Genomic DNA, 27,355 nt, shown 5'->3' with positions numbered 1-27,355 from the left:
GCAGGTGTAGATGCTCTTAGCACCGGTGCGGGCCTCACCTCCGTCGGTTTTCTCCGGGAGATTAACACAGCAATAATGGTTGGCTGAGGGAGATCGACGGACGGCGGTGAATCCTCTGCTCTCCCCTTTGTTGTTTATATAAATACCGGAGGGATGGCCGGAGGCGTCTTGCTCATCCTGTTCTTCCCCGGCAGCTGGCGGTGGCCTGAGCTTCTGCTTGTCCACGAGCCAATCTCAGGTGACCCTGCAACTGCAATGCTCTCCTTTTTCTTCAGATAGACCCCCGACTTTGCTGAGCCTACTTCCATCGATGGACTTCACTAATCTCTCATGTATCCGCTGGTTTTTCCCTGCCCCCCATAATTGCTAGCCGCCTGTGGAGAGGCACAACAAGCTTGCGCTTCATCTTGGACGAGAGGTCAAGTTTCTCGCGCTGTGAGCATTTTGGAAAGTTGGTGAAGCTGGTCATCCACCTCCGGGGAGACTCGCCTCTTGTCAAGTTCGAGATCAATGCCTATCCTGACGATGAGACGGAGGGCACATACACAAACACCATGCAGTTGATAGAGTACGCTCTCGCGTGCCAAGTTAAGGAGCTCCTCGTAAGAGCTGTGCAAATTGAGGCATAGCCGCTGACATTCGATGCGCCTCTCGTGTCCCAGCACCTGAAGACCATAGAGCTTGAAAGGGTCAACCTTGAATGCTCCGCTCTGAATTTCTCTGGCTGCCCGGTATTAGAGGGTCTGAAGATGATACATTGTTGGACTTATGCACGCAGCCTACCTTCTGAATCACTGAAGTATCTGTGCATCACCGGTTCTTGTTCTATGCTTGATGATTCCCACATGAGGATTTACACCCCGGCTCTTATCTCACTACAACTTGATGATTTTCATGGCTCGGCCCCTTACCTTGAAAACATGCCATATCTAGTAGCAGCCCAGCAATGCTACACATACATAAATTTACATAGGTTTTACAAAAAGATGGATTTTGATTGAAGATTAAGGGAAATGAGGGTCCCACCCCCTTAAAAATCAGGAAAGGAGTGGTTAGTTAGAAAGAAAGAATCATAGTCAGCGTGTAACATTATGTAACTCTTTGTATGTCTAGCGTTTTTAAGTAGCAGCATACGTTCGCGTTGGCAAGGGATGCTGCAATTCCACGTTCTGTAACATAAACATGGAGGAGGACTGTGATGTTCCTTGCTGTGATTGTCATGCGTATCCTGTTGATGAGGGTGTGCTTCTCAATGGCTTGACTCATGCTGTCAATTTGGGGTTGATTGCTGAACCTGAAAAGGTATGGTTGAACGTACTGCACTCTATTTTGCTCTTTTCCTCCCTTGCATCAGCTCTAGCATGGGATATACGTTGCTCCCCGTGGCCTTTTATAGAATTTAGGTAGGGGCCTCTCCTCCCAACTTCACTACAGAAAATGTTTCTAAGTAATGAATAAATAACACAGTGGTTTAATTGGATAAAAAAATGATATTTCAGGGTTCAAGGTGCAATGTTTGCCTACCCAAAATTCCCATTAACTGAAGTTATTTTGTCTTATAGAGCCTCAGATTTCTTTTTTCTTCATTTGCAATTTGTACAGATTATCTACAGCTGGGATTTGGAACGACGCCCTATATTTGGCAACTTAAAGACTCTGCTTCTCAATGAGTGGTTCACGACTATATGTAATACTGAGGTACACCGATCCTTTTTATATAAAGATGTTGCTCTATTTTAAAAGAGTTTTCATGTATATTCTATTATCTTACTAAATTTGCCATATTATAGAGAAACTCATTGGAACAACAGGAGCACAAGAAACAGTAAAAGAATCATTTGTGTGCGCTCACCTTAAGGTTGTGAACATTGAATGTGGAAAAGTCGACGAGGGAATTCATAAAATTTTGAAGATCTTGAGTACGTGTGGTGTACCTCACCAGCAAATTAGCATCAAGGATCCATGTTCTCGCTCAGACCGAAAGTTCCTTTGCCGTTCTTCAGTCTCAGTATGTTTTTGCAATGTCATCACTGCTTTGTTTGTCATGTTCTGCTGTAATTACATGTCAACTTTAGTCTATGAAAACATTGCAAAACCATTATATCCAATATCAATTATGGTTTCGTAAAAAAAAAGGATGTCATTACTGGTGGAGTTCAGGATGGCTTGTAATATTCACCAATACTAATTACTATGTTATTTCTGGTGGCCATACGATGATCGCCGCACATTACTGTGGTGGCCATACAATTTGATCGCCACACATTACCGTGGTGCACATAAATCTATACGATCCATGCAAACTAATTTAGGATTAGTCCTCTGCTTTCATCATTGTTTTAACTATTTATGAAAATAGCCGGTTGTTTGAATCTATTTTATTAATAATCTTAAACTGATAGGGGATAGAGTGTAGTTCTCGGATATCTAGCAAGTGCAAAGTGGCTTTGCCTCATGTTTCTTTTTTTGCTTCATAGTTGTTCCTCGCCTGGCGTAAGTCTAAAGCCCTGCCGAGTCTTGAGGTGTCTGAATGGTCATACATGTTTTGCTCTCACGAGGCTAAACTCTGTGTTAACACATAAATCTGGTCAAGGCCATTTGAGGAGAAACAAAGGGAAATTGATCAAATGCGTGGTAGTTCCTATACATCAAACTATTTGCCAAGCTATTCCCGTGTTTATATCAAGCGTGGTAATTAATGTCGAAACCAAACTTACAGTGCATCGTCATGCATCCTGCAGGTTTCAGTTTCCAGAAGCGTCCGGCAGCCACAGCGACCTCCACCATGGATCATGGATGGCACGTGAGACGTGTGCCCGGTCATGATATTTGGTCTGGGCCTTCTGTGTTTCTTTGAATAAGCCCGTATCGTTAGTTTCAGTTTCTTGCTTTTGATCTTTTGGTCAATGCTAGAACTTGGATTTGTGGGTTGTCTGGTGCGATCAAGCAATTCGATTTTCGGTCCGTTGATCTGTTTATCGCTGATGAAAATCGTCATGTGCCCCCATCCTGACTGCAGGAGTTCCTTTGGCTCGAGTATCGCTTTTTTCTTTGTTCTTTTTTTTTTAGCTTTAGCAGAATGGCTTTTGTGTTTGGTTGAGATGTTGGACCTGAGCCTGAACCTTGTTTTAGTGTTAGTGTTGTTGTTTTCTCTCTCTCTGGTCGCATCATGTGTATTCTGTCCCATAATATAAGAGCGTTTTTGACACTACGGTAGTATAAAAACACTCTTATATTATGAAACGAGGGAGTACTATTTCTTATGAATTCGTCACCCGCACCTGTACTCCGAGGATGGTGTAAGTATGAACCAAAAGTATGTACGGACTTTAATTCTGGCGTTACGTCTTATTAGGTGGAAATATGCCTGACGAAAATTCGGGCGTTTGTCCTGTGCACGAAGTTATTTTTTCTTCCAAACTCATGGATAGGACGACGCGCAACCTCACCATTGATTGGGCTATGTTGGGTCGTTGGTTGGTGAGACGAGTGGCCCTGTATGTGACACCTCAACTCAACCTACCTTCACCATGGCAGCTCACTCACTACTCTAACTGCTGATTAACTGGAACCGTGACGGAGGGAGAGGAAGAGGGCCTCCGAATCTCTCCCATCATCTGCTTCTGCTCCATCCTCAGCGCTACACCTCCTCCTCCATCAGGTATGTATTCATCTCTCCCTCCCTCTCTCTTTCTCAACTGTTCTTGCTGAATTTATTCAAAAAAATTACATTTCTCTGCAGATGAACCTTTCTCTTTAACAAGCAACGGCGCATGCTTTCCACGCTAGGTTTCATGATAGTACAACCCAGGCTGACCTGATGTGTGTATAGGGAGTTGAGTCACACGCAATCCTTGTATTCTATCACCATACTGCTCCTGCTTGACAAAATATTGCTGCTGAGCAAGTGAGCACCAACATATCTGGGGCTCACATGGAAGCAGAGGCAGCGGTAGCAGACGAGGAGAAGCCGCTGATTCACCACCTGCCTCGTCAGGTCACATTTCTTCTCTTTACCATTTATACGATGCATGATCCCTCTAGCTAGTCATTTTCCTTTTAGAGATCATCAGCTGTTGGAGCAAAACATTCTCCACTCGAAATTTTGTTCACTTGGATATCGAAAACATAATTTTCGGGAGTAAGATGAATGGTGTCGAAGCTCATGGTGTTCTCTACACTTCCCCGCATAGCTGAGGATTGTAATTAAAGTTTTCGTTGGAACAAAATTTTATTTTCATTTGAATGTACATAATCCTGCATCTTGCTACTTGTGTTTTGAAAGAGCAGACACTTACTTCTTGGTGTTTCCTATATTAAACTAATGGTTAGTATGACTGAAACTTTTGTTTGGTATTGTTCATCAGGATGAAGGTTCAGAGCATACAAGTGATGGAACAGTTGATATCAACAAACAGCCTGCTAGGAGGCGTAGTACAGGGAACTGGAGGGCATGCTACTTCATTTTAGGTATTGGCAAAATGTTCACACAATCTTCCTCGTTTTCCCAGCTTGGCTCTTCCAAACTAGTCACTTGACTCCTGCACATCACATTCGTATTAGGTGCTGAATTCACCGAAGGCATCTGCTTCTTCGGGATCCAGAAGAACTTGGTCACGTACCTCACGAGCGTGCTGCACGAGAGCAATGTCGACGCCGCCAGGAACGTGTCGACCTGGACCGGCAGTTGCTTCTTCACGCCGCTCATTGGAGCCTTCTTGGCCGACACATATTGGGGGAGATACCGGGCAATAGTAGTCTTCCTTTCAGTCTATACCATTGTAAGTTTTCCCGTAAATACATAAAGAATTTCTCCTTATCTTAAAAAATGTGTTATGTGTACTTGTCTGCAATGCAAAACATTTCTGAATGCTAGGTCTCCTGTGCTGGTAGGGGATGTTGGTCATGACATTATCAGCGTCGCTCCCGGTGCTGATGCCCTCTTTCAGCAGCAGCGAAATCCAGCGCACCACGGTCTACCTAGGGCTCTATCTCGTCGCCTTGGGGACCGGCGGCATCAAGCCGTGCACGTCGGCCCTCGGGGCAGACCAGTTCGACAGCGCCGACCCGGTGGAGCGGTTGACCAAGGGCTCCTTTTTCAACTGGTACTACTTCCTGATTAACATGGGCTGCCTTCTGTCGACTACCGTGCTTGTTTGGGTTCAGGACAATGTCGGGTGGGGAGTCGGGTATGCTATCCCCACCGTGCTGATGGGCTTCGGGCTCGTCGTATTCGTCTCCGGGAGGAATGTTTACAGGTATAAGAGACTGGGAGGGAGCCCTCTGAAGAGGGTCTCACAGGTAGTCATCGCGGCCGCAAGGAATTATCGTCTCAAGTTGCCTGATGATAGCTCAGCACTGCTGTATGAGGAGAGTGGAGCCAATTTCAGCACTAAGCATACCAGTCGGTTCAGGTTCCTTGACAAGGCTGCCATTCTAGTACCACCATCTTCGGGCAAGGCTGTGGAGATGATGGACCCATGGAGGACATGCACGGTGTCACAGGTCGAGGAGCTGAAGATGCTGCTGCAGTTGTTCCCCGTCTGGGCGTCTCTGCTCTTCTTCTTTGCGGTCACCGCTCAGATGTCGTCGACCCTGGTTGAGCAGGGCATGGCCATGGACAACCGCATCGGCAAGTTCTTGGTCCCGCCAGCCTCCCTCTCGACGTTCGACATCCTCGCTGTCGCAGCCTTCATCCCCGTCTATGACCTCGTGCTGGTGCCGCTCGTGCGCCGCGCCACCGGGAGGGACCGGGGTCTGTCGCAGCTGCAGCGCCTTGGCGTCGGCCTTGCACTGTCCGTGCTCGCCATGGCCTACTCAGCGTCGGTCGAGATGAGGCGGCTGGCGGCAGTCAGAGCCGGCCGGAGCGTGAACATCATGTGGCAGACGCCGTCCTACGTTGTGCTCGGCGTGGCCGAGGTGTTCACCAGCGTCGGCATCATGGAGTTCTTCTACGATGAGTCCCCGGAGTCCATGAAGAGCATGGGCGCGGCGCTCGCCCAGCTTGCCATCTCGGCCGGGAACTACCTCAACTCCGCCGTGCTCGGCGTGGTGGCGTCGGCGACGGGGCGTGGCGGCGCACCCGGGTGGATCCCGGATGACCTTGATGTAGGCCACCTCGATTACTTCTTCTGGATGATGGCTGGTCTCAGCGCGCTGAATCTGTTGCTGTTCATCTACTTCTCACTGAGATACAAAGGCTAGAGTTTTCAGGTGTATATTTTTCTTTTGCTAGGCTGAAAATGTATAGCAGTTCCTCTGAACAAAAAATGTATTAATTATATCTATAAATTCTGCCAACATGTTATACATTAATAGAGGAGTTGCGGCATCGAACGAGACAAAAAAATTGCAGCAAGAACCATTAATTACATCTACTAAAGAATGTCATCCTTAAATAACAACTGGATACGATTTGATCTTCATTTAGAAGCAATTGATGTAAGAAATTCCCTCTGAATTTCTCACTGGCAGTTCATCATGCATTTTGTGTGCACAGATCCTGAAATCAAAATGCAATCTATAGCAAGTGTCTCCTACTAATTTCATCCAACACTACCTACCCAATTCACATATTTGGAATACACATATAATAATGGTACCATGCAATACAACGAGGATCACAACACTGCACGAGAAGAACCTGCAACATGATAACACAAGAAAACGTGACAGCGGTACCTCTTTGGCCAAGGCCAAAATCCTTCAAGTGCTTGCTGTTAAGAATGGCAGTTTTATACCCACGGGAATGGTACCGTACCGGCGGGTACCATACCCGCATGGATAGATTATGGGCTTACGTTTATACCCATGGATAGTACCTATACTTTACCTGTTAAGTCATGGGTAGGGTATGGCTAGAGCTTTGTACCCGCGGCATACCCATATCCTACCCACTTGTGAACTAATGTTAAGATGTCGCTAATTAATCATTCATTTATCATGTGACTCATTTACTCCTATTGTCTTATGAGTATGTTGTGATTTCTAAATTTTGATTGTGGTCATATACACATCTATCTGTTATTGAGCTAAGACGATTCTTTTTTGTGTCAAATATGCTATCAGTGAGTGTAAAATTATGAACAGCGTGTGTGCTACTCGTTCTAGCACCCAATGAGAGAGCCAACCCAGTTACTCTACCCTGCCTATACCCTAAGCACCGCCATTCTTACTTCCTCTCCATGTCCATGCACTTGGTGGGAGAGCCAACCCAGTTAATCATGGGGTGCGCGTCGCGTATGGTTTGCTCTTTAACAGGTGTTATAGACTCCAAAGAGGAAACACATAGCATTACTGGGAGAGAGCTTTCAAAGAGGAAACACATTTCATTACTCGGAGAGAGCCTGAAAGGACGAAATCACAAATTGAGGAGTACTTCTTTTAAATATCACTTCCATCTTTCCAGGTTGCAACAACTGGCGCACTATATGTGTGTCACTTGTTGCAACCTGTGATTTTTCTCTTTTTTCGTAGATTCATATTTTTTTCAAAATGTTTTATCGTTTAAATCGTGCGTTCAAATCTTGAACTGTTTACATCATTGGATTCGTCGCGTCGAGATCTTCAAAACTAGATCTCATTTAATAGGTTTTGACAAAAAAACACAAAAAAATGAATGATAGAAACCGAACGAAAAAATCAGGCCTCTCGAGATAGGAAGAAAAGCAAAAAAACAAGGTTTTTTTCCTTTTCGAGAGGCACGACGAAGGCAAAACTATGCCTTTCGCGGAAGCAAAACCTGCCTTTCGTGGAAAAAAACAGAAAATAATTTTTTCCCGTTTTCGAGAAACCGTGCCTCTCGCAGAAGCAAAAACCATGCCTCTCGCAAAAAAAACAGTAAACACATTTTTTTCGTTTTAAAGAGGCACAGACGTGGAAGCAAAATCGTGCCTCTAAAAAAACAGAAAACACGTTTTTCCATTTCCGACAGGCATGGTTCGTGCCTTTCGTGAAAACAAAATCGTGTCTCTCCCGAAAAAAGACATGTTTTTTCCGTTTCCAAGAGACACTGCAAAAGTAAAACCATGCATCTCACAGAAAAAATGTAGAAAATGTGTTTTACGTGCAAATAAATATATATTAAAAAAATCCGTCAAAATGCTAAGAAAGACGGTGAAAAACTGAAACACGAAAAAACCAATTTAAAATAGCAAAGACGCATGCGAAAAAATAGAAAAAATAAAAATCCGAAGAAAACGCTCAAAATGCGACACATGATGACGAGTTAGAACGCGTCAAATGACGGCGCATGAGAGCGATCGCTCGAAGGCTCCCAAAGGATTGCTTCCTAATTAGTTGCTCCTTCAAAAGGGAAAACAATTAAATATGTTCGTACGATGGGTTGACCCGAGTTTCAAGTCGGGCTTGAGAAAGCCCGGTCTAAAATACCAAGCCCGAACGGCCTAAAATAGGGAACATGTGAACAATTTACTTTTCCATTACTTTTATTAATTTTAGTTTATATAAACTATTTGGTATACCAATACAATATTGATATTTACCGTTTTCAGGCTTTTTTCGGATGAAAAAGTTGAGCTTGAGCTTGAACCCAACCCAAATGTCGGGCTGTTGGGCCTAGGACACTGGGTTGGTCTGTCCACTCTCAAGTCTATCCGTATAAGATTTTCTACATTAATTGCTTATTAATTTTGGGAGTTTTGTGGGCCGGAAAATATACGTTGGTACGACCCTTATGTCCGTTTGGGATTTGATATTAATAATAATATTCTTCTTAGGAACCAATAACCTTGAGCCATCACCTTATTTGCGAAAAATTTGAAAATTGCCACGGCAGAAAGGTTTCTTCATGCTTCATCAATAGCGGATACAACAATGTTTTTTTTAATGTCCACAAGTTAAGAAAAATATAATGATTCAAAAAACATAAATTTTATTTTTTATGAAAATTAAATAATTTTAAGGAAATGCTCATGGTTTTATAAAAAAATAAAAAATCATGAAAGTTTTTACATGTGGTGCTACAAACTGGCGACAACCCTCTTCTGCACCTAATTGCGGTCTCATTGCAAGCATGAAGTTGAGTTAAGGGTGAACTTTTAGCTGGGACATAAATTGGTCAGGCCACTTGCGTGTCGAGGCTATATTTGCAACTAGGAGCAAGAAATGGATCAACACTTGTTGTAAGTGGAGGATGAACATGCAACTGGGACAAAAAAAGGCCGGCCCCTGGCTGTGAGTCGGGGGTGGACATGCAATTGAGACGAAAAGAAGGACGTGAATGTAGTTGCGAGTCGAGGATGAGACCGCAACTAGGACAAAAAATATCGTATCCCGGTTGCGAGCCGAGGGTGAACTTGCAATTGAGACAAAAAGGTAAGGATGGACTTGCAATTGTGATTAAAAAAGGCGGGCAACATTTGTGAGTCGAGGATGGGATTGCAATTGGGACAAAAAGGTCGGACCCCAGTTACGAATGGAGGATGGACTTGAAAGTGGAACAAAAAAGGTTAGGCCCTAGTTGCAAGTTGAGAATTGACTTGCAAAAGGGAGAAAAGAAAGGTCGGGTCCTAGTTGCGAGTCCAGAAACAAACAGAAGGTTAGACCGCACTTGCGAGTCCAGGTTGGACTTGCAATTGCGATAAAAAAGTTTGCACCCCATGGCGAGTCAAGGGTACATTTGCAACTAGGATGACAAAAGGTCATGCCCCATTTATGAGTCAAAGTGTGAACTTACAACTAGGATAAAAAAATGTTGGGCTCGCACTTGTAGTTGATGATGAACTTGCAACTGAGACAAGAAAAGATTGAGCCACTGTTGCCATTCGATGATAGGCTTGTAACTAGGACAAAAAGGTTAACCCAGTTATGTGTCGAGGTTGGACTATCAACTGGGGGGAAAATATTGTCCTCTAGTTGCGAGACGAGATTGAACTTGCAATTGAGACAAAAAAAATCGAGCCCCACTTGCGAGTCGAAGGTGAACTTGCAATTGGGACTGAAAAAGATTGTGCTCCAGTTGCGAGTCCAGAGTAAACTTAAACTGGGACAAAAATGTTGGGTCTTAGTTACGAGTCGAGGATGGACATGCAAATGAGACAAAATAAATTCAGGCCCGAGTTGCGAGTCGATGGTGGACTTGCAACTGAGACAAAAAAATGTCAAGGGCCAGTTGCAAGTCATTGTAACTAGGACAAAAGAATGTTAGACCTAATTATAAATTGATGATGAACTTGCAATTGAGACAAAAAAATACAACCCTATTTGATGGTGAACATTCAACAAACAAATATGAAAAAATTCATAAATTTTAAAATGCTGAAAAAAAATTAAAAGAAAAAATAAAAAATAAAAACAAAGAAAAAGTTCATGAATATAAAGTGTTTGCGAATTTGAAACAAATAAATGAAAAAACATGAAATAAAACAGAAGAGAAACAAAAACAGACAATCGAATAAAACAACCACTTGCGGTCGCAGCCCACATGAAGGCAATGCACGGGGGCTGTGAAAAAGAAATAACAACTTAAACTCCACGTTGGCTCCTCACTGGAGCGACGCGTACGAAAACAACACTAAATCTTTACCTACTAATAAAGTAAATAGTGCTTTTTTCGTATGTCATTCAAATTATCCTTAAAGTTGACTAAAATTATCCACCAATGCCACCTATAAGTCATAAAAAACGTTTCAAACAGGAAAATATCCAGACTGGGCCGGTCCATGTAGGCACCTTCTATATTGCGGTCTGGGCGTTGGAAAAAGATGCAACACACCAATTTGAGCCGGCCCATGCGTGGGCGTCTGTTTTTTTAGTTTAGTTTTTTTATTTTTATTTTCAGTTCCATTTTGTTTTTCTAATTTAAATAATTTAGAACTTCAACCAACTTTCATCAATTTTAAGAAACTGAGAATTTCGAAATAAAATGTACAAAAAAACATTTTTTTAGAATTCAAAAACTGCTCAGGAATTTTGAAAAATGTTTGCATATAAAAAAATGTTTAAACTTTGAGAAAATGTTCATAAAATAAAAAAGTCAACGATTTTAAACAAAAGTCGGTGTAAAAATCTTAAAAACAGTTCGTGCCTCTGTTTTTAGTCTCGTTTTTTATTTTCATTTTTCTGTTCCATTTTTTAGTTTAAATAATTTAGAACTTCGAAAAACTTTTGCAATTTATAAAACTGGGAATTTGGAAATAAAAGTTTGAACAAAAAATAAAATGTTTGTAAATTCAAAAAATGCTCAGGATTTTTGTAAAAATATTCGCATATTCAAAAAAATGTTCATAATTTTGAGAACAATGTTGGTGAAAACAATAAAAGTCCAGGAGTTTGAAAAAAAGTTTGTGTGTTATTTTTTGAGTGCAATTGAAAAAAATGTTTGCTAATTCAAAAAATGTTCATGCATTTCCAGAAATGTCCTAGGCGCCATTGGAGATTATAATTGTTTTTTTTCCGTTACAACGCACGGGTCCTTTTGCTAGTGACTAAAAAAGATTAAAGAAATGCAAATCCTAATGTTTATAAATCGAGTCATAGAAAGTTATATGTGATGTAACTATTTTACATTGTAGACGTGAAATAGCAAATGTTTAAACGAAGCTGTCGCAGTCTTTTGTTTTCACTCGAACAAATACTTGACATGAAGAAAACAATAGCAATAAACTAAAACGATCATATGATATGTTCATAGTTTGGGTCTTATCCATGACATGATCTCTACTATTAAAGGGGATGTGCCGTCGTGATGGTTCGACCAGAGGATGGTTCGACATCTCGATCCCACCTTTCCACTTCCTCCCGCTACCACTTCCACCGATTTTTATCATCCCTTCGTAAACCAGGCGATTAAATAAAAAAAACCTCTGTCTGATCCTTCTATCCACGCCCATAAAAAACCAATAGAAAGGGGGGAAATCCCACCACCCACGAACGCACGTCCCACTTCTGCGCACCCATCTCCCCGACCCGGTCGCTCCAGCCTCCAGATCACATCTCTTTCCTCGCGGTTACATACTGAAGCAAAATTAGACTGGATCGATGGATCCAAGCCCTTCCATCTCATCGTTCTTCACCGAGTCCAGGAGGATCTCGACACGGGAAGGGAGACGAGTAGGAGCGCCGTGTCCTCCGGCAGCGATGAAGGAGGCCCAGGTAACCCTATCTCCCTACCCTCTCTCCAACCCATCTTCTCCCTGTAGCCTGTACTGGCGCATCCACACGTTCTCCTCTCCCATATGGCATGGACCGGCGAGTGGCAACGGGTGGCGGTAGACCGGCTGGTGGCGCAACGGACGGCGGGACACCGACTGGTGGCTGGCCGCGCAACAGACAACGGGAGATTGGTTTCTAGCATCGGACGGCGGGAGGCGCTGTGGATCGTGGGAGGAGCAGGTAGCCGTAGCCTGTCGCCGGTGGAAGCTTGACCGCCAGGATGCAGGAAGAGGGTGGGAGCGTTGTGCGCGATTGGAGGCGGAGCAGGCTGTCTTGCGGTTTAGCATCCACGAAGTGTCCGAGGGTGCAAGTGCAACATGCCAACACCCTTTGGTGTATAGGCAACCGCAGGAATGGAGAGAGACCTGAGCGGAAGGGGTATGGGATCGACACTCTGCCATGGGCATGTTGTCCGCCGCTGCAGGCGGGGACTACGGTGGGGCCGTGGGGGGCGATTTGACGTGGATTGGATCGTTAACCATGGGATGGGGACCAGAGAATTTGGGAACTACGTTTGGATAATTGATCCTCAATTTAGCTTCTTTGTTTGCACAGTCGAATTAAGCTTACAACATCTCTGATATTGACTGTTGGTTCTCCAGCTATTGGACTTATGGGGCTTTCTGGAAGGTGCCTTGTTTTGATTGTTGGTTTATAGGGGGTTTCTTCTGTTGACTTCATCTTTCCTGATTTTCTTTGAACATTGTACTTCCAGGACATGGTTTTCTGTGCCCCTGGTAACCATGTGCCCTTGCAGACATTGACATGGATGAGAGATAATATAGTTCGCTATCTGGAAGACTAGGACTGGCGTTGTTGCCTAACTAGCCAAGCAGGCTTATCCTATCCCCTCACTGTTTGATGCATCATTTAGCTATTTATAGGCAGCTTCATTTCCCCAAAGCAAAAGTTGAAACAAAGGTTTCTTGGTCCACTGCAGGTCCTAACTGACGATTTAGGTCCAACATGATGATGAATATGTTTGAAGATTTTCTAAACCCTGCACCTTTCCAATTCATCATAATTTTTTCAACATATAGTTTATCTTACAGAGACAAAATTTAAACATTCAGATTGATTTGGTGGATGTACAAGGTTCGAAGGTTGCTCTGGAGCATCAATCTAGACGGGGCATCCTACAACTGAAAAAACCCAGTGCTCTCTATTTTGATCTGTTGAAGAAGCTACTGTTGTCTTAGCTGCTAGCATTGATTGTGGTTTCTTGCTTCTGCCTTCTTGTGGTTGCAGATTGTTTAGCCCAAGCTATGCTGGTAGCCATCAAAATATGTCGTATTTTTGGCTTGTGATCCTCTCCTGACTTATATTTGGGTAATGTGGATGGCTTGATATGCAAAAAGAGGTTAGGGACTAACACTTTATACCAAAACAATGGAGAGTTGAAGCTTCTGAACTGGAAGCTTGAACAAAAAAATTGCCATGGACACTCTACTCGTCATCATGTCTTTGATTAGTGTCATTTCCACTGAATATGATTCCGATTTGTTTGTATAGAATTGATTTTCAGAAGTGATGTTCTTCTGGTGGTTCTCCAGTGGGATCTGGATACGAATCTTCAGTGCATCTTCTCGGTTTGCTGCGGAACTTCCTATTTTAATTTGGCAACTTGTAAAATAAGTCTCGCTAAATTTGATGACTACTGCTGATTGTATACTTTTCAACTCAAGTAGCTTGTACATGTCAGTTTCATTCATGCTGGATATTCTCATTCATGTTCTGGAATTTATAGCTTTCCTTATTTGTGCCCGTATGTCCCTGCCTTGTGATCTTGTGCAAATGTTGTGTGAATATTTACTGCCTTTGGTGAATTGTGTGCGGTGCCAATCCTGCCTTTGGTTGATCTTGTGGCTTGTGTACTTAGCTGAATATAATTGGTTCTGGTGTTTGCTAATTTTTGTGTTTAGTAAGTAGTTTTGTAGTTTAACACTACCTTTGCCGGTCCCAAGCCCGGATGAGAAAATGTGGAGGGAACCGCATCCTTTCCATTAGAACTTGCATGGTCTTGAAATATTTTGATTTGAGTGACAGGGAATGAAGGGTGTAGAAGTTACAGAGTTACTGTTGTTAATGTCCTAACCAAACAGAGAATCATAACATAATGTCGTAAGCATATGATTCAAGCTTTGAATGCATCCTTGCTCAATAAAACAGCTATGCAACTTTAATGGTAGTTAGAGCTTACCTCGAGGAACTTACTTGCTGCCTTTCTGAAGCTACACAAGATGTTCTTAGCGCTCGTGTACGAGGAACCCCCCGTTCTCTTGCTCGGCTATGGGCTGACAACACTTGAAATTGTATTTGTTAGATTTTAATTAACATGTGTTAATTATAGGGTAATCTCTCTTTGTACTTAAGTTCGTTTAATTTTGAGAAGTACTCTCCACCACGATCAGACCGGCTGGGTTTGACGTGTGGACGAGGGTCTTGAGGATCTTAATCTGGTACGCCACTCCCTCATTTTCACCAGTGCCAACCAAGATGTTGTTGTCGCATAGGTCTCCCCCTACCTCTCGCTGTCAGTGCAATGAAAAAGGCGGCGGCAGTTGATGTCTTGTCCAACTGTGATGAGGAGGGCGAGGAAGTGAACCTCGTTCATAGGTGTGTGGAATTGAAGTGCACCAAATTATCAGTTGAATTATTAGATGATGTACTAAAGTATGTCATATGTTTGTGGCACATTGCAAATCTTGCAGGAAACAAGACTATGGTGCTACTTGTGTCTGCTTTCAATTTTGCAAGGGAGGTTTTCATGCTGGAAACAAGCTAGCTATGTAAGCTGAGAATGGATGGAATTTGTCACAACCTGTTATATCTAATATGCGATGACTCCCAAATACTTTTTGCAGAGAAGTTCATGACCCTCCCAACTGACGTTGCCTCATGAAGATATTGTTGAGGTGTACCATCACCTCAAGGTGAATAGCTGACGCGGTCTTCTGATAGTGCATTTATACTTTAGAAAATAGTAGCCGGAACAGTGATCTATTTATATGCAAAGCATAATCAAGAGAGTATGGTCAAGAAGCCACAAATGTGGGCATGAAGGTATGCTTTCAAGAATTTCCACCTAACATTCAGATTCAACTAAGATCCACATGTTTCTTTGGTACTATATATTATACGTCACCACAAGTCTCCATATGTATCAATAAGTTGTACTGAACCCTCGTAGTAGGATGGGTGTTAGGTGGAAAGCAGAATATGTTTTTTTCTTAGTATAGTACAGTTTTCAGTTTCCACAACTTATAACAATGAGCCTTGCCAGTTTTGCGTGAAATTATGTTGAATATGTGAACCGAATGTTCATTTATGATTTGTGTTTAATATATACTCAATTACTCTTGCAAACAAATGAAGATGGTCTTGAACTTTCCAAGACAACTAATAGTAATTTATTTTTCTTCTCTTTGCTTAACTCATGGGCCGCAAGACCATGTTCTCAAGGTCAACGATCACAGGCTCAGACATGCCTTCATGATCCCTCTCCCCAAGTGCACACATGAGGTCCGGTTTCGGGTTCTATTTGAAATATGACACATGATTGACCACCCCTCTCTCTCTCTCTTTCTCATTCAACTAAAGATCACCAGTCTTGGCATCTAGAATTCAGGATGCAAAACTCATAATTTTGTAAGGCAGGGCCCACCATTAACCAAGTTGCTTCATCTTGAATGCCAACATCCGTCATGTACTTGCACTCTGAAAATACCAGTTGTGGCATAATCCACAGTTATCGACTCCATTTTGAGCATACAACATGTCTGTAGTTTGATCTCTTTAGTAGTTGCCATACAAAAGAATCCTTTGTTTGCAAATAGAACTATGAATAATTTATTGCAGCATCGCCACTTATTAATCTAGCTTGTATATTCATTAAGGTGCAACTTCCTAATTTTGTTTGATCGGGCGGGAGGGGGACTGACTCACGCGCTCATAATTAGCCCATGGATTACCCCTGAACACGTGGGGATCGCCGACCAACTATTAGGATTTTTTTGTAAGCAATTGTGTGATATCTGACATCTACTTTTTGAACTCAAATGTATCAACTGTTTTATCTGGATTTCCGCATAATGTATTTTAGCTTTTATTCGATTAACATTTTCATATATATTGTATGCTACACTCTGTATGTCTTTTATTTGATTTTTGTCTTCTCTTATGAAGAAAATGGTTCTTGCTTCCCAGCTAACTATGAATGTAAATGCCCGTATAAGGCATTATTTTCTTCTTACAAGAAGAAACTATTTCTAGTTTTCAGGTTATGCCTTGCCTGCAATGAGCACATTATGTTGAATTTGTGCTTAATTACTTGGTATAGTAAGAATTGAAAGTGTTATGAAGTGCAACAAATTCTTTTTACTACTGGTCTTATTTCTAGAATTCTACTACAGCTTTATCTAAGTAGGTGGGGATAACCAAACCTTAATTGGACAACTACGAGGGGCAATCGCACACCAAACTATAAGGCCATATAGAGGTACAGAAAACATAGGGACACACAACGGCACACACCAATGTAAAGGGGAGTACAATCTAGGCAAGGCGAGGCTCACACAACCCATAGTGTCTATAGCTAACTTGTGATTCGAGAGATGCTGGTGGATATCTTTTAGGCATGAGGTAAAAATGGTCAATATCAGTCACGGTCTGGCTGGCGGCTGCAACCTCCAGGAGACATGCTTGCATGCTTGTAGGCATGGATTTAGGTGGATGAGCGCAAATTGAGAACAACAACAGTGAAATAATAGTTGAATGCATGATGCATCAGAACAATGAATGATGCATCAGAACAACGAATGTAGGTCATTTGAAGATACTGAGGAAAAAATCAAGCATTTATTTACTATATCCCGTGACAACGTACGGGCATTCAACTAGTTCTTCTAATATACCAATAAGCTGTTGCGCCACCATCAAGTCCATGTGCCGACCTTGGAGAGTGGTGGGCCCATTTGATGGACCCCCGGAACCCATTCGTCACTCCCCGTACACTGCTGGTAATGCCCGAAATCCTTCCGGAATCTAAACACCAACTTCTTATATATTAATCTTCGCTCCGGACCATTCCGGAACTCCTCGTGACGTTCGGGATCTCATATGGGACTCCGAACAAAACTTCGGTCACCAGCACCTATAACTTAACTATACTGAAACGTCACTAAACCTTAAGCGTGCAGACCCTATGGGTTCGAGAACTATGCAGACATGACGTGAGACACTCTCCGGTCAATATCCAATAGCGGGACTTGGATGGCCATATTGAATCCTACATATTCTACGAAGATCTTATCGGTTGAACCTCTATGTCAAGGATTCATCTAATCATGTATACCATTCCCTTTGTCCTTCGGTATGTTACTTGCCCGAGATTCGATCGTCGGTATCCGAATACCTATTTCAGTCTCGTTATCGTAAGTCTCTTTACTCGTTCCGTAATACAAGATCCCGTGACTAACTCTTTAGTCACATTACTTGCAAGGCTTGTTTGTGATGTTGTATTACCGAGTGGGCCCCGATATACCTCTTCGTCACACGGAGTGACAAATCTCAGTCTTGATCCATGCTAACTCAACGGACACCTTCAGAGATGCCTGTAGAGCACCTTTATAGTCACCCAGTAACGTTGCGACGTTTGATACACACAAGGCATTCATCCGGTGTCAGTGAGTTACATGATCTCATGGTCATAGAAATGGATACTTGACATGCAGAAAAAAATAACAACAAAATGACATGATCACATGCTACGTTTATAGTTTGGGTCTTGTCCATCACATCATTCTCCTAATGATGTGATCCCGTTATCAAGTGACAACACTTGTCTATGGTTAGGAAACCTTAACCATCCTTGACCAACATGCTAGTCAACTAGAGACTCACTAGGGACATTGTTTTGTCTATATATCCGCACATGCATTTGTGTTTCCATTCAATACAATTATAGCATGGATAAATAAAGGATTATCTTGAAACAAGAAATATAATAATAACTACTTTATTATTGCCTCTAGGGCATATTTCCAACAGAGGGGAGTGGAGTAAAATGGCTAGGGTTTGATGCGACAAGCGGATGATGATGAATATATGTGGGATCGATGCGGGCCAGCGCGGATGAGGCGGGCGTCCCTGGATATGCCTATATCCGCCCCATATTTAGGCTGGATATGAGGAGATGACGGTCAGACCGACCGTTTGAAGTCGGTTTGAGAGGTCTAGCTAGGTCAAAATTTCATGATCGATCAGTGACTGGACGGTCTCGCGGGCGTTTGAAGAGGGCATGAAGGGTCCGATCGTAGATGATGTAAACATCATGATTGGCCCCTCACGCGAGGGGCGCATACCAGAATAACACCAAATAACTAAAAAAGACAAAAGGATGCAAACCAGGATGTTTAAATCAAGTGACAGAAAGATGTAGGTGATGTAACTATTTTACATCTAGACGTGAAATAACAACAAATCTGAAAACAAAACCGTCGCAGTCTTTTGTTTTGAGTTTTGACGCCGCGAGATCGATGGAGAGGGGAAGAAAAGTCTGGCATTGCCATTGTAGTGTCTGGGGACCCCGAGTGTGTGGGCGTGCGGAGAGGAAGTGTTTTGTTTCTTTCCTCTGGCCATGCACACCGGCGCGGGACAATGACTGACACGGTTCACACCCACGCCGCGCTCGAGAGAACCATCCATCCATCCATCCACACCCTCTCCCTCGGCTGACGAACTCAGCGATGACGCACCTGCCACACCCGAGACGCGCGGGCCGGGCCTCGTGGTATAAAGGGCGCCCATCGTCGGACCTCCTATCGCCTCACCGTTGCAGCCACCGACAACACCTACAGTAGAGACGCGCCACCCGCCCCACCACACCACTCTGGAATCAGTAGTCAAGAAGGCAAGAACTCTCCGGCCGGCCGGACCCCGAGCTCGCGTTCGTCAGTCAGGATGGCACCCACGGCGGCGGAGCAGCACACGAGGAAGGCGGTGGGCCTGGCGGCGCGCGACGCCTCCGGCCACCTCTCCCCGCTCGCCATCACCCGGAGGTACGTACGCACGAACGCAAGCCACTCGCCCTCTCCTGCTTACTGCTTAGGGGTACGTCCGGCGGCGTCTTTGCCGTCGCTGCGTTCGCCTGAGACGCGGCTATGGCGCCGTACGTCCTGTCCGGTTTGGTGTTGGCTACTTTTCCCCTAGTGCCCCGGCCCTTTGGTTGCATGCATATGCATGGTTCCGTGGAATAATTTAATTTGTTCTTAATTAGTAGCACGATGATCAGCTGTCCTGGATTTCTCGCGAAGCTAATTACGGAGATTTCGACCTTTTCTCTTCTGCGAAGGGCCGGAGGGGATTTCGTCTTGAACAATCCTCAAATGTTCTGAATCAGTAGTATGATTGTAGAGAATTTGTGCGGCTGACAGTGGGCATTAAGCTTGCACAGCTGCTTTATCCCGTACGTATATTCTCCTCCTTTGTTCCGCGATGCAGATTCGCTGAATAGTCATGTGTGTGGCATGTGAATTTGTTTCCCTGGATTTGTACATGGTCGTTATTGGGTTGCTTTCTATTTTTTTTTACATGAAATTCTGCCTTAATTTGTAAAGACGTTTTGTTAAGACATATCTAGATGTGAGATAAGTATTGCATATCTAAGTCCTATATCATTTATCTTACGTGAAGATTCGTGTGAATATTTTTTTATCTTTTTTTATATTTGATTTAGTAATTTAGATGTGAATTTGTTTCCCTGGATTTATACATGGTGGTTATGGGGTTGCTTTCTATTTTTTTACATGAAATTCTGCCTTAATTTGCAAACGGTTTTGTTAAAACATATCTAGATGTGAGATAAGTATCGCACATCTAAGTCCTATATCATTTATCTTACGTGAAGATTCATGTGAATATTTTTTTTATTTTTTTTATATTTGATTTAATTATTTAGATGTGCAATTATTATGTCACATCTAGATGGGTCCTAGACACATCCATTTGCAAATAGTATGAATAATATCATGTGTATAGTAACAAATACAGTAGTGTGTATTATCATGTGCACAGTACAACCGTAACGTCGACACCAGACCTTTTTCCCTTTTGGAATCTTTAGGCGACGCCGCTGTTAGTTGTAAAGGGCACATAGTACAGTAGATGTGTTGTGTCACTCTCAGCCTATGTGTGTGTGGCTCGTACTCTTCCTATATGTGGTATGAATCAGGTGGGTCATGTGGGCAGACCTCAACGGCACACCTGTTTCAATGACTTCATTGATAAGCATTTTTTAGTAGGACTTGACATGCTTGGACTGGCCGACAAAGGGGTTGCGGCGATTTTAATTTTGATTTTTGCTGCTAGTTTATCTGGATTGAAACTTCTTGATCAGAAGAGGATTTAGTTTTACCTGTACAATTTAACCATCATCACAACTTCCGCAAATAGTGAATACACCTAGCTATTTAGGCCCATTTGATGCAAACATGCAAAGGTACCGCCATAAGTTTGTCATAAAAGTCATTTGCTATTTTTATTTTCACTTCCGCTTCGATACCCTCCCTAAACACATCAACGGATGAGATCTATCTATACCCTTTTATAATAAAGGGTATGATGGTTATTTTAGAAAATACATCGCACACGCAGTCAATTACGGTATGATGGGCCGGCCCATTGACGGATGCATGTATGACGTGATTGTCTAGTATTAAAAGATAAAGCTAAATAAAATGTTGATAAGACAGGATTCAAACACAAGACCTTCTACTATCAGAGGGAGTTGATAGCCACTAGGCATAACAAGCACTTGTGATTATTTACTAATTACGCAGCATAACATATTAGAGAGGCTCCTAGAGGTGCCAGATCCTGAAAACAAAAGTGAATCATTATTTCTAAAAAAGTGAATATTTTTAAAATGCGAATATTTTGCAAAAGTTGTGAATTTTAGAAATTTCAAACTTCTTTTAGAATTTTGAACATTTTTTGAACGTGAACGTTCTTTGAAAAACAAACAATTTTTCAAGAATAGGAGGTAATGTAGCAAAAAATTATATAGAATATGAAATATTTTTTGAAATTTAAAAAAACGCAAACATTTTCCGAAAAGATGAATAATTTTTAAAACTAACGGATACTGTATCTAACTTTTTTTAAATGAACATTTTTATTTTCTTTATCAGTTTTGGAAAATATGAATAATTTAAAAAAAAAAAACAATTTTGACATAAGAAACAAAAACCAGTGAAAACAGATTCATGACAAACCGGATACGGCAGTATATGCATTTATCTCATAATTGGGCAGGCCCATCTTGTTTGTTAGGTCGCTCGCGCTCTGTGCTAATGAGCCACACTTTGTCGCAAAAAGTAATAAAATTGGATTTTCGTCGTATTTTGTGCTATGGTCTTTCTCTAACTTTTTTGAATTTTTTAGGTAATTGAACTTTTTTTGCAGTTTTTTTTGAATTTTTTTAAATTCGCATTTTTTTTCCAATTTGTTTACCACATTTGCGATTTTTCTAAACAGGTAGATTAAATTCTGATTTAAAAAATTCACATTTATTTCAAAAAATATTGAACAAGTAAAAGAATGGATGTACGTTACTTGTTTAGATAGTAATTAAAATTTAACGCTGCTTATAAGTTAATCTTACCTGCTAGCTCGGCTGGCTGGTACAACCCCCTTTCAAAAGGTTCTTCCTATGGCTTCTCATTCCATTTTCTCTATCTTTTGTGTTTTTCTAATCTTATTGTTTATTTATACAAAGAGTTTACGCGTGTATTAATAAAATATTTATCATATATTTTGAAAAAAATCACCGCATATTAAGAAAATGTATATTTCATTTTAGTATATGCATAGTTAAAAATGTTCATGTTCAGCGTATACCCATGGTTAAAAATGTTCAGCGTATACAAAGGGTTCATGCATAGTTAAAAATGTTCATCGTATACAAAGGGTTTATGCATAGTTAAAAATGTTCAGCGTAGCGTTTGTCACAAAAGTGTTCAATGTGTATTTAAATATTGTTCAGCGTATATGGAAAAAAAATGTTCAATGTGTATTTAAATATTGCTCCGCATATATTACAGAAATGTTTAATGTGTATTTAAATACTGTTTAATGTATATTAAGGAAATCTTATTGTATATTAAGAAATATTCATTGTACATGAAAAATTTAGAATCTTTAAGAATTTCAAAACTGTGTACACTTTTTTCATTTTTTCACTTTACAAAAAATGTTCATGTTCTAAAAGGCTTTTTCAATTTCATACTTTGTTCATGATTTTTAAAGATTATTCGCATTCTTTCTTAAAATGTGTAAACATCTTTTTTAGCAAATGTCTAAGCTTTTGGTGAAAACGTATCTTCCGATTTACCCCCAATTCCAAAATATCTGAAGTTCTTTGTTTAGATGTCAAAGTTTTTTGAGTGTGACCAAATTAGTTTATTCAGATTGATCATAAAATATAGTTTCAAACTACATACATTTGAATTTGTGGTTATCGGAAAATTTTCCTATAACTTGGTCAGACAAATCTAGTACTCCTACTTCGTTTGGATCACTCGTAGTACGTAATAGCGTTTGTTTTTTATGATGTTCATGTTTTTCTTGCGATTCTCCCTTCAGGAGCACTGGAGATGACGATGTGGTGATCAAGATTCTGTACTGTGGGATCTGCCACTCTGACCTACACTGCATCAAGAACGAATGGAAGAACGCCAGGTACCCCATGATCCCTGGGCACGAGATCGCCGGCGAGGTCACCGAGGTCGGCAAGAATGTGACCAAGTTCAAGGCCGGCGACCGTGCGGGCGTCGGGTGCATGGTGAACTCATGCCAGTCCTGCGAGAGCTGCGACAAGGGCTTCGAGAACCATTGCCCGGGCATAATCGCCACCTATAACTCGGTCGACCTTGACGGCACCATCACCTACGGTGGCTACTCCAGCATGGTGGTGGTGCACGAGCGGTTCGTGGTCCGGTTCCCCGACACCATGCCGCTGGACAAGGGCGCACCGTTGTTGTGCGCCGGAATCACCGTGTACAGCCCCATGAAGTACCATGGTCTGAACGTTCCGGGAATGCACCTCGGCGTGCTGGGGCTGGGCGGGCTGGGCCACGTTGCCGTCAAGTTCGGCAAGGCCTTCGGGATGAAGGTGACGGTGATCAGCTCGTCGCCCGGGAAGAAGCAGGAGGCCCTCGAGCGGTTAGGTGCCGACGCGTTCGTAGTCAGCAAGGATGCTGAGGAGATGAAGGTATATATGCAGATGTTTCCGATCACCAATTTCTTTTGACTCGAATCTGGTTCTATTGGCTCACAAAGGCTCGAAAGAAGAGCTTGTTGAAGAAGACGATGTTGCAGCCGACGATGACATGAAGCTTACTGCTTTATGCTTACTGTTTACTGGTTAATTTAAATTTGTTATCTTTGCAGGCTGCAATGAATACCATGGATGGCATCATAAACACGGTGTCTGCAAACATCCCCATGGCCCCTCTCTTAGGGCTACTGAAACCCAACGGCAAGATGATCATGGTTGGCCTCCCCGAGAATCCTATGGAGATCTCCCCCTTTGCTCTGGTTGCCAGTAAGTCCTCCGACCTCACAAGCCTAGCTATATATATCCTCTCTGGTCTAACAATTTTAAGAAACCATGCATTGCGTTATCGACCACAGGCATTTAGTTTCGTGCGTCACTGACTGTTACACATGCTGACGTGCGTGTGGCTGATTTTATGTACAGCGAACAAGACCCTGGCCGGGAGCTGCATCGGCGGCATGAGGGACACCCAGGAGATGCTGGATCTGGCGGCGAAGCATGACGTGACGGCGGACATCGAGGTGATTGACGCCGAGTACGTGAACACGGCCATGGAGCGACTTGCCAAGGCCGATGTCAGGTATCGGTTCGTCATCGACATCGGCAATACCCTTGACAACGCCGCTGCCGCCGCCACCACTGAGTGACTCTGCCTCTCTGTTCTTGTTAGCAGTAACAAGAAACAATCTGAAATCATTTTGTGTGTGTGAAAATGTAAACCCGTGTACGTGATGCTTGTGTGTTTTGTTGTATGTGATCAAGGAAGTCATCTTCCTATTGGCAGATGTTGCATGATATCCAAAGAAATCATATGTGCTATACACCATCAGTTTTTTAACCGTGCTTTCCCCTAACGTAGTAATGTAAGTGGTTCTGTTATTTCAAAAAAAAAAAAAACAAGTTGGAAGATGCAGCATTGTGTATTCAAATGAAAAACTTCATTTATGATCCTTAGCTACGTAGGAAGTGTAGAAATTAAACACCGTCGACTTGGACACCGCTCATTCTGATTATGCCCCTTGTACTACCAAAGCTGATCTCTCCATGACTCCATCTGAGAATGCTTCCTATTGACAGTTGAAGATCTTATTTCACTTGGCGCATAGTTTTTGTATTATTTTTTTGCTTGCTTGACAGGAATACTCGCTGCATAGATGAAAATTCAAGATGGTTGGAATTGGCAATTACTTGCTAGAGAAATATGTGTGCTAAAGTAATAAGATGTCAGGAGGCGAACAGTGAATCAGCGTCTTCTCCTCATCCACTTGATGGGGATCCTTGGAGTTGAGGTAGCGGTTGATGAATTAGAGCTAGTGGTGGCCTTGGAAACCCACTTGACCGTGGCTTGGGATTCTTCTTCAAATGACTCAATATCCTCTTGAAGCTTGTTCCTGCCCATGAGCTTGTGGTCTTGTGGTGAAAGGTCATCTTGAGCAATTGTTCACTTGAGGAGAGTAGGATCATACTTCTCCTTTTGGGGAACAAACTTCAGATTGGGGTATTAACCTTCTTCCCATTCAACTCCATTGACATTGAAGTAGCCAATGCCTTGTTTCTTCTGGTGCCCTCCTTGCTTGCGTACAGTCTCCCTGAATTGCTTACTTCCGTCAAGACTCTCGAAGACACCTCTCTATAATTCCTTTCAATAAATCATTTTATTACTCAAGTATAACTTGGCTAAAAGAATTATTAGTGAAACCAATAGACCTACTTGAAAAAGCATCATTTGATTTAGCATTAGTGTTGTTGTTACTACATGAAGAAACTTTCTTGCCTTTATTACTAATTTGCTTAGGTTTAACTTGTGAAACAAAAGTATACAAGAGTAATCGTTTGGCTAGATAAGAAGAACACTTCTTTCGAAGATCGTCATTGATAGTTTTAAGAAACTCATGCTCTTGCTCTAAATTTAGCTTCTCGAAGTGTAACTTCTCATGAGTTCTTACAAACTCTCTATGATCTTCTAGAGTAGATTCATGGGCTAACTTAAGAGTGTTTAATTATTTATTTAGACGCTCAATCTCCTTCTTATCATCATCACATGAATTATCTTGACTAGCATGATTACCATCAAGTTCATTTTCATTGATATCACTAGTTTTATCAAAGAGCAAGTCATCATCTCCTAGTAAGTCATCCTCATCACTATTAAAGTCAAGGTATTCGGAGGTGTGATACTTTGGGGCCTTTAGCCATGAAGCAACTTCCAATTCCTTCATTTGGTGAATCAAATATGTCATAAGAGTTGTAGGATAATTAAGAGAGCGTTGACGAATGAGTGATGATGGACGTGCATAGGGTGGTGGCGTTGTCTAGCGTCATGATGGCGTCGACGGCATGCCTGGCAAGGTGGTGCGTCAGTACCTACTCCGAAAATGGATCGATGGAAGACGGTGGTGACAACCCCTGCAACGCGTGCATGTGGTGCACGTCGAAAGTGCACGAGACCGATGAATGACCCAGACCTAGCAATTCAGTTTGGTTGGGGCTTCCAGCTTTAGATGTTATGGTTAGTATGAGGTCTGAGTATGTTGCTCAAACAATTTGTACCCTTCATCATGTGAATAGGAGTAGCGACAGACATCGTGAACGTAAAGGCTTCAGAGTATTGATGTACTACTTGTTAAGATTTTGTTAAATACTCCCCCTTTCCTAAATATAAGGCATTTTAGATATTTTCCTATAGACTACATATGAAACAAAATGAATGAATCTACGTTCTAAAACATTTCTATATATATCCATATGTAGTTTATAAAGAAATCTCTAAAATGTCTTACATTTAGAAACGGAGGAAGTAATTAATAAAATAGTTGTATGCAGGGTCATCCTCCTTTTCAAAAAGAAACTTGATCCATATGAAAGAAAAATAGATAAGCAAAAAAAAGAACTAAAATTACTCAGAAAATAAAACTGAACAGTCGGCCTCACACAATGAAAACGCCCACTCACTAGTAGAAAACAGTCATTTGGTCCCGGTTCGAGAGGGCTTTAGTCCCGGTTCTTCAACTGGGACAAAACAATCGGGACTAAAGCCCAAACCTTTAGTCCCGATTGGCTTACGAACCGGGCCAAAGGATCTCCACGTGGCCGCTGCAGGACCCAAAGGCAGCCACGCGTCAGCAGCTCGCAAGCGCTGGGTTTTTTGCTTTGAAATGGGAGGTGGGGTTAGGGGTGTTGGAGAGTTTTATTAGGAGTTTCATATTGTGTTAGCTGGCTACTACATATAGAGAGAAGTGACCTCTCTTTCTTCGTGCTTGGTCAACGGTAGATACTACATATAGAGAGAACTCGACGCTAGCTAGTAAGTAAATGAAGAAACCATTAATTACAGAACATCGTCATGAATATATTCTCCGTGCTTGATCGAAAAACTCGACGCTACTACATATAGTACACGATCATGCATATATACAATATATAATATCTCTTGCAATCCCTAACGAGCTAATATCTATCATCGACCAAAATCGGTAAGAAAATCCTGATGATATTCCCCATCTGATGGTATGACATGCTCAACAAAGAATCCCGCCAATTCCTGTGGAAATGCTCGTATGCAATCAGTTGGTAGGAGTTCTTCCCGCTTCCGCTTGATTTAATCTAAAGAAGAGGGTCAATACACACACACACACACACGAAACTCAACACAGTTGATGGTGATTAAATAAAAATGTAAATATTGTTTACGTACATCAAGTTCTTTAAAACATCTGCCGTTCTGAGAGGTCGTCTGGTGAATCCACTCACAAACGAAGAATCCACATAAATTAGTCCCGGATTCTTGTCTCAAGCAGTACTTTACGAAGATAGATATCAATCAAAATAATAATCAAGCATGATAAT

At 42.1% G+C, this 27,355-nt stretch overlaps 3 protein-coding genes and 1 long non-coding RNA gene across 4 annotated transcripts; all 4 read left to right on the top strand.

Moving 5' to 3' along the window:
- The first annotated feature begins 554 nt into the window (after nt 1-554).
- Nucleotides 555-2,135, top strand: LOC123405826. The gene is made up of 5 exons (XM_045099368.1): nt 555-587; nt 630-999; nt 1,127-1,302; nt 1,603-1,698; nt 1,793-2,135. Exons 1-5 carry the CDS (start codon nt 555-557, stop codon nt 2,126-2,128), a joined length of 1,011 nt encoding a protein of 336 aa, XP_044955303.1. The 3' UTR covers nt 2,129-2,135.
- Nucleotides 2,136-3,467: 1,332 nt separating this feature from the next.
- On the top strand, nt 3,468-6,315 carry LOC123404567 (protein NRT1/ PTR FAMILY 8.3-like). The gene is made up of 5 exons (XM_045098505.1): nt 3,468-3,661; nt 3,743-3,997; nt 4,368-4,470; nt 4,564-4,781; nt 4,894-6,315. Exons 2-5 carry the CDS (start codon nt 3,935-3,937, stop codon nt 6,202-6,204), a joined length of 1,695 nt encoding a protein of 564 aa, XP_044954440.1. The 5' UTR covers nt 3,468-3,661; nt 3,743-3,934; the 3' UTR covers nt 6,205-6,315.
- A 7,146-nt stretch (nt 6,316-13,461) lies between these two features.
- Nucleotides 13,462-13,904, top strand: LOC123405958. Its single transcript, XR_006611989.1, has 2 exons — nt 13,462-13,534; nt 13,700-13,904. It is a non-coding gene; the product is annotated as an uncharacterized LOC123405958 (long non-coding RNA).
- A 4,954-nt stretch (nt 13,905-18,858) lies between these two features.
- Nucleotides 18,859-24,347, top strand: LOC123404757 (probable cinnamyl alcohol dehydrogenase 5). The gene is made up of 4 exons (XM_045098701.1): nt 18,859-19,232; nt 22,816-23,443; nt 23,623-23,776; nt 23,933-24,347. Exons 1-4 carry the CDS (start codon nt 19,135-19,137, stop codon nt 24,154-24,156), a joined length of 1,104 nt encoding a protein of 367 aa, XP_044954636.1. The 5' UTR covers nt 18,859-19,134; the 3' UTR covers nt 24,157-24,347.
- Nucleotides 24,348-27,355: the final 3,008 nt, after the last annotated feature.

The sequence above is a fragment of the Hordeum vulgare genome, chromosome 6H (genome assembly GCF_904849725.1).
Source record: "Hordeum vulgare subsp. vulgare chromosome 6H, MorexV3_pseudomolecules_assembly, whole genome shotgun sequence".
Lineage (NCBI taxonomy): Eukaryota > Viridiplantae > Streptophyta > Magnoliopsida > Poales > Poaceae > Hordeum > Hordeum vulgare.
The sequence above is the reverse complement of the archived record's forward strand: the minus strand, read 5'-3'. Positions and strand labels throughout refer to the sequence as shown.

Bases quoted from the DNA above. Each gene is read 5' to 3' on its own strand.
- LOC123405826 (XM_045099368.1), top strand. From the start codon at position 555: ATGCAGTTGATAGAGTACGCTCTCGCGTGCCAA. The intron at 588-629 runs GTTAAGGAGCTC...ATTGAGGCATAG, and splicing joins AGTACGCTCTCGCGTGCCAA to CCGCTGACATTCGATGCGCC. The intron at 1,303-1,602 runs GTATGGTTGAAC...CAATTTGTACAG, and splicing joins TGATTGCTGAACCTGAAAAG to ATTATCTACAGCTGGGATTT.
- LOC123404567 (XM_045098505.1), top strand. From the start codon at position 3,935: ATGGAAGCAGAGGCAGCGGTAGCAGACGAGGAGAAGCCGCTGATTCAC. The intron at 3,998-4,367 runs GTCACATTTCTT...ATTGTTCATCAG, and splicing joins TTCACCACCTGCCTCGTCAG to GATGAAGGTTCAGAGCATAC. The intron at 4,471-4,563 runs GTATTGGCAAAA...CATTCGTATTAG, and splicing joins GGCATGCTACTTCATTTTAG to GTGCTGAATTCACCGAAGGC.
- LOC123404757 (XM_045098701.1), top strand. From the start codon at position 19,135: ATGGCACCCACGGCGGCGGAGCAGCACACGAGGAAGGCGGTGGGCCTG. The intron at 19,233-22,815 runs GTACGTACGCAC...TTCTCCCTTCAG, and splicing joins CCGCTCGCCATCACCCGGAG to GAGCACTGGAGATGACGATG. The intron at 23,444-23,622 runs GTATATATGCAG...TTATCTTTGCAG, and splicing joins AGGATGCTGAGGAGATGAAG to GCTGCAATGAATACCATGGA.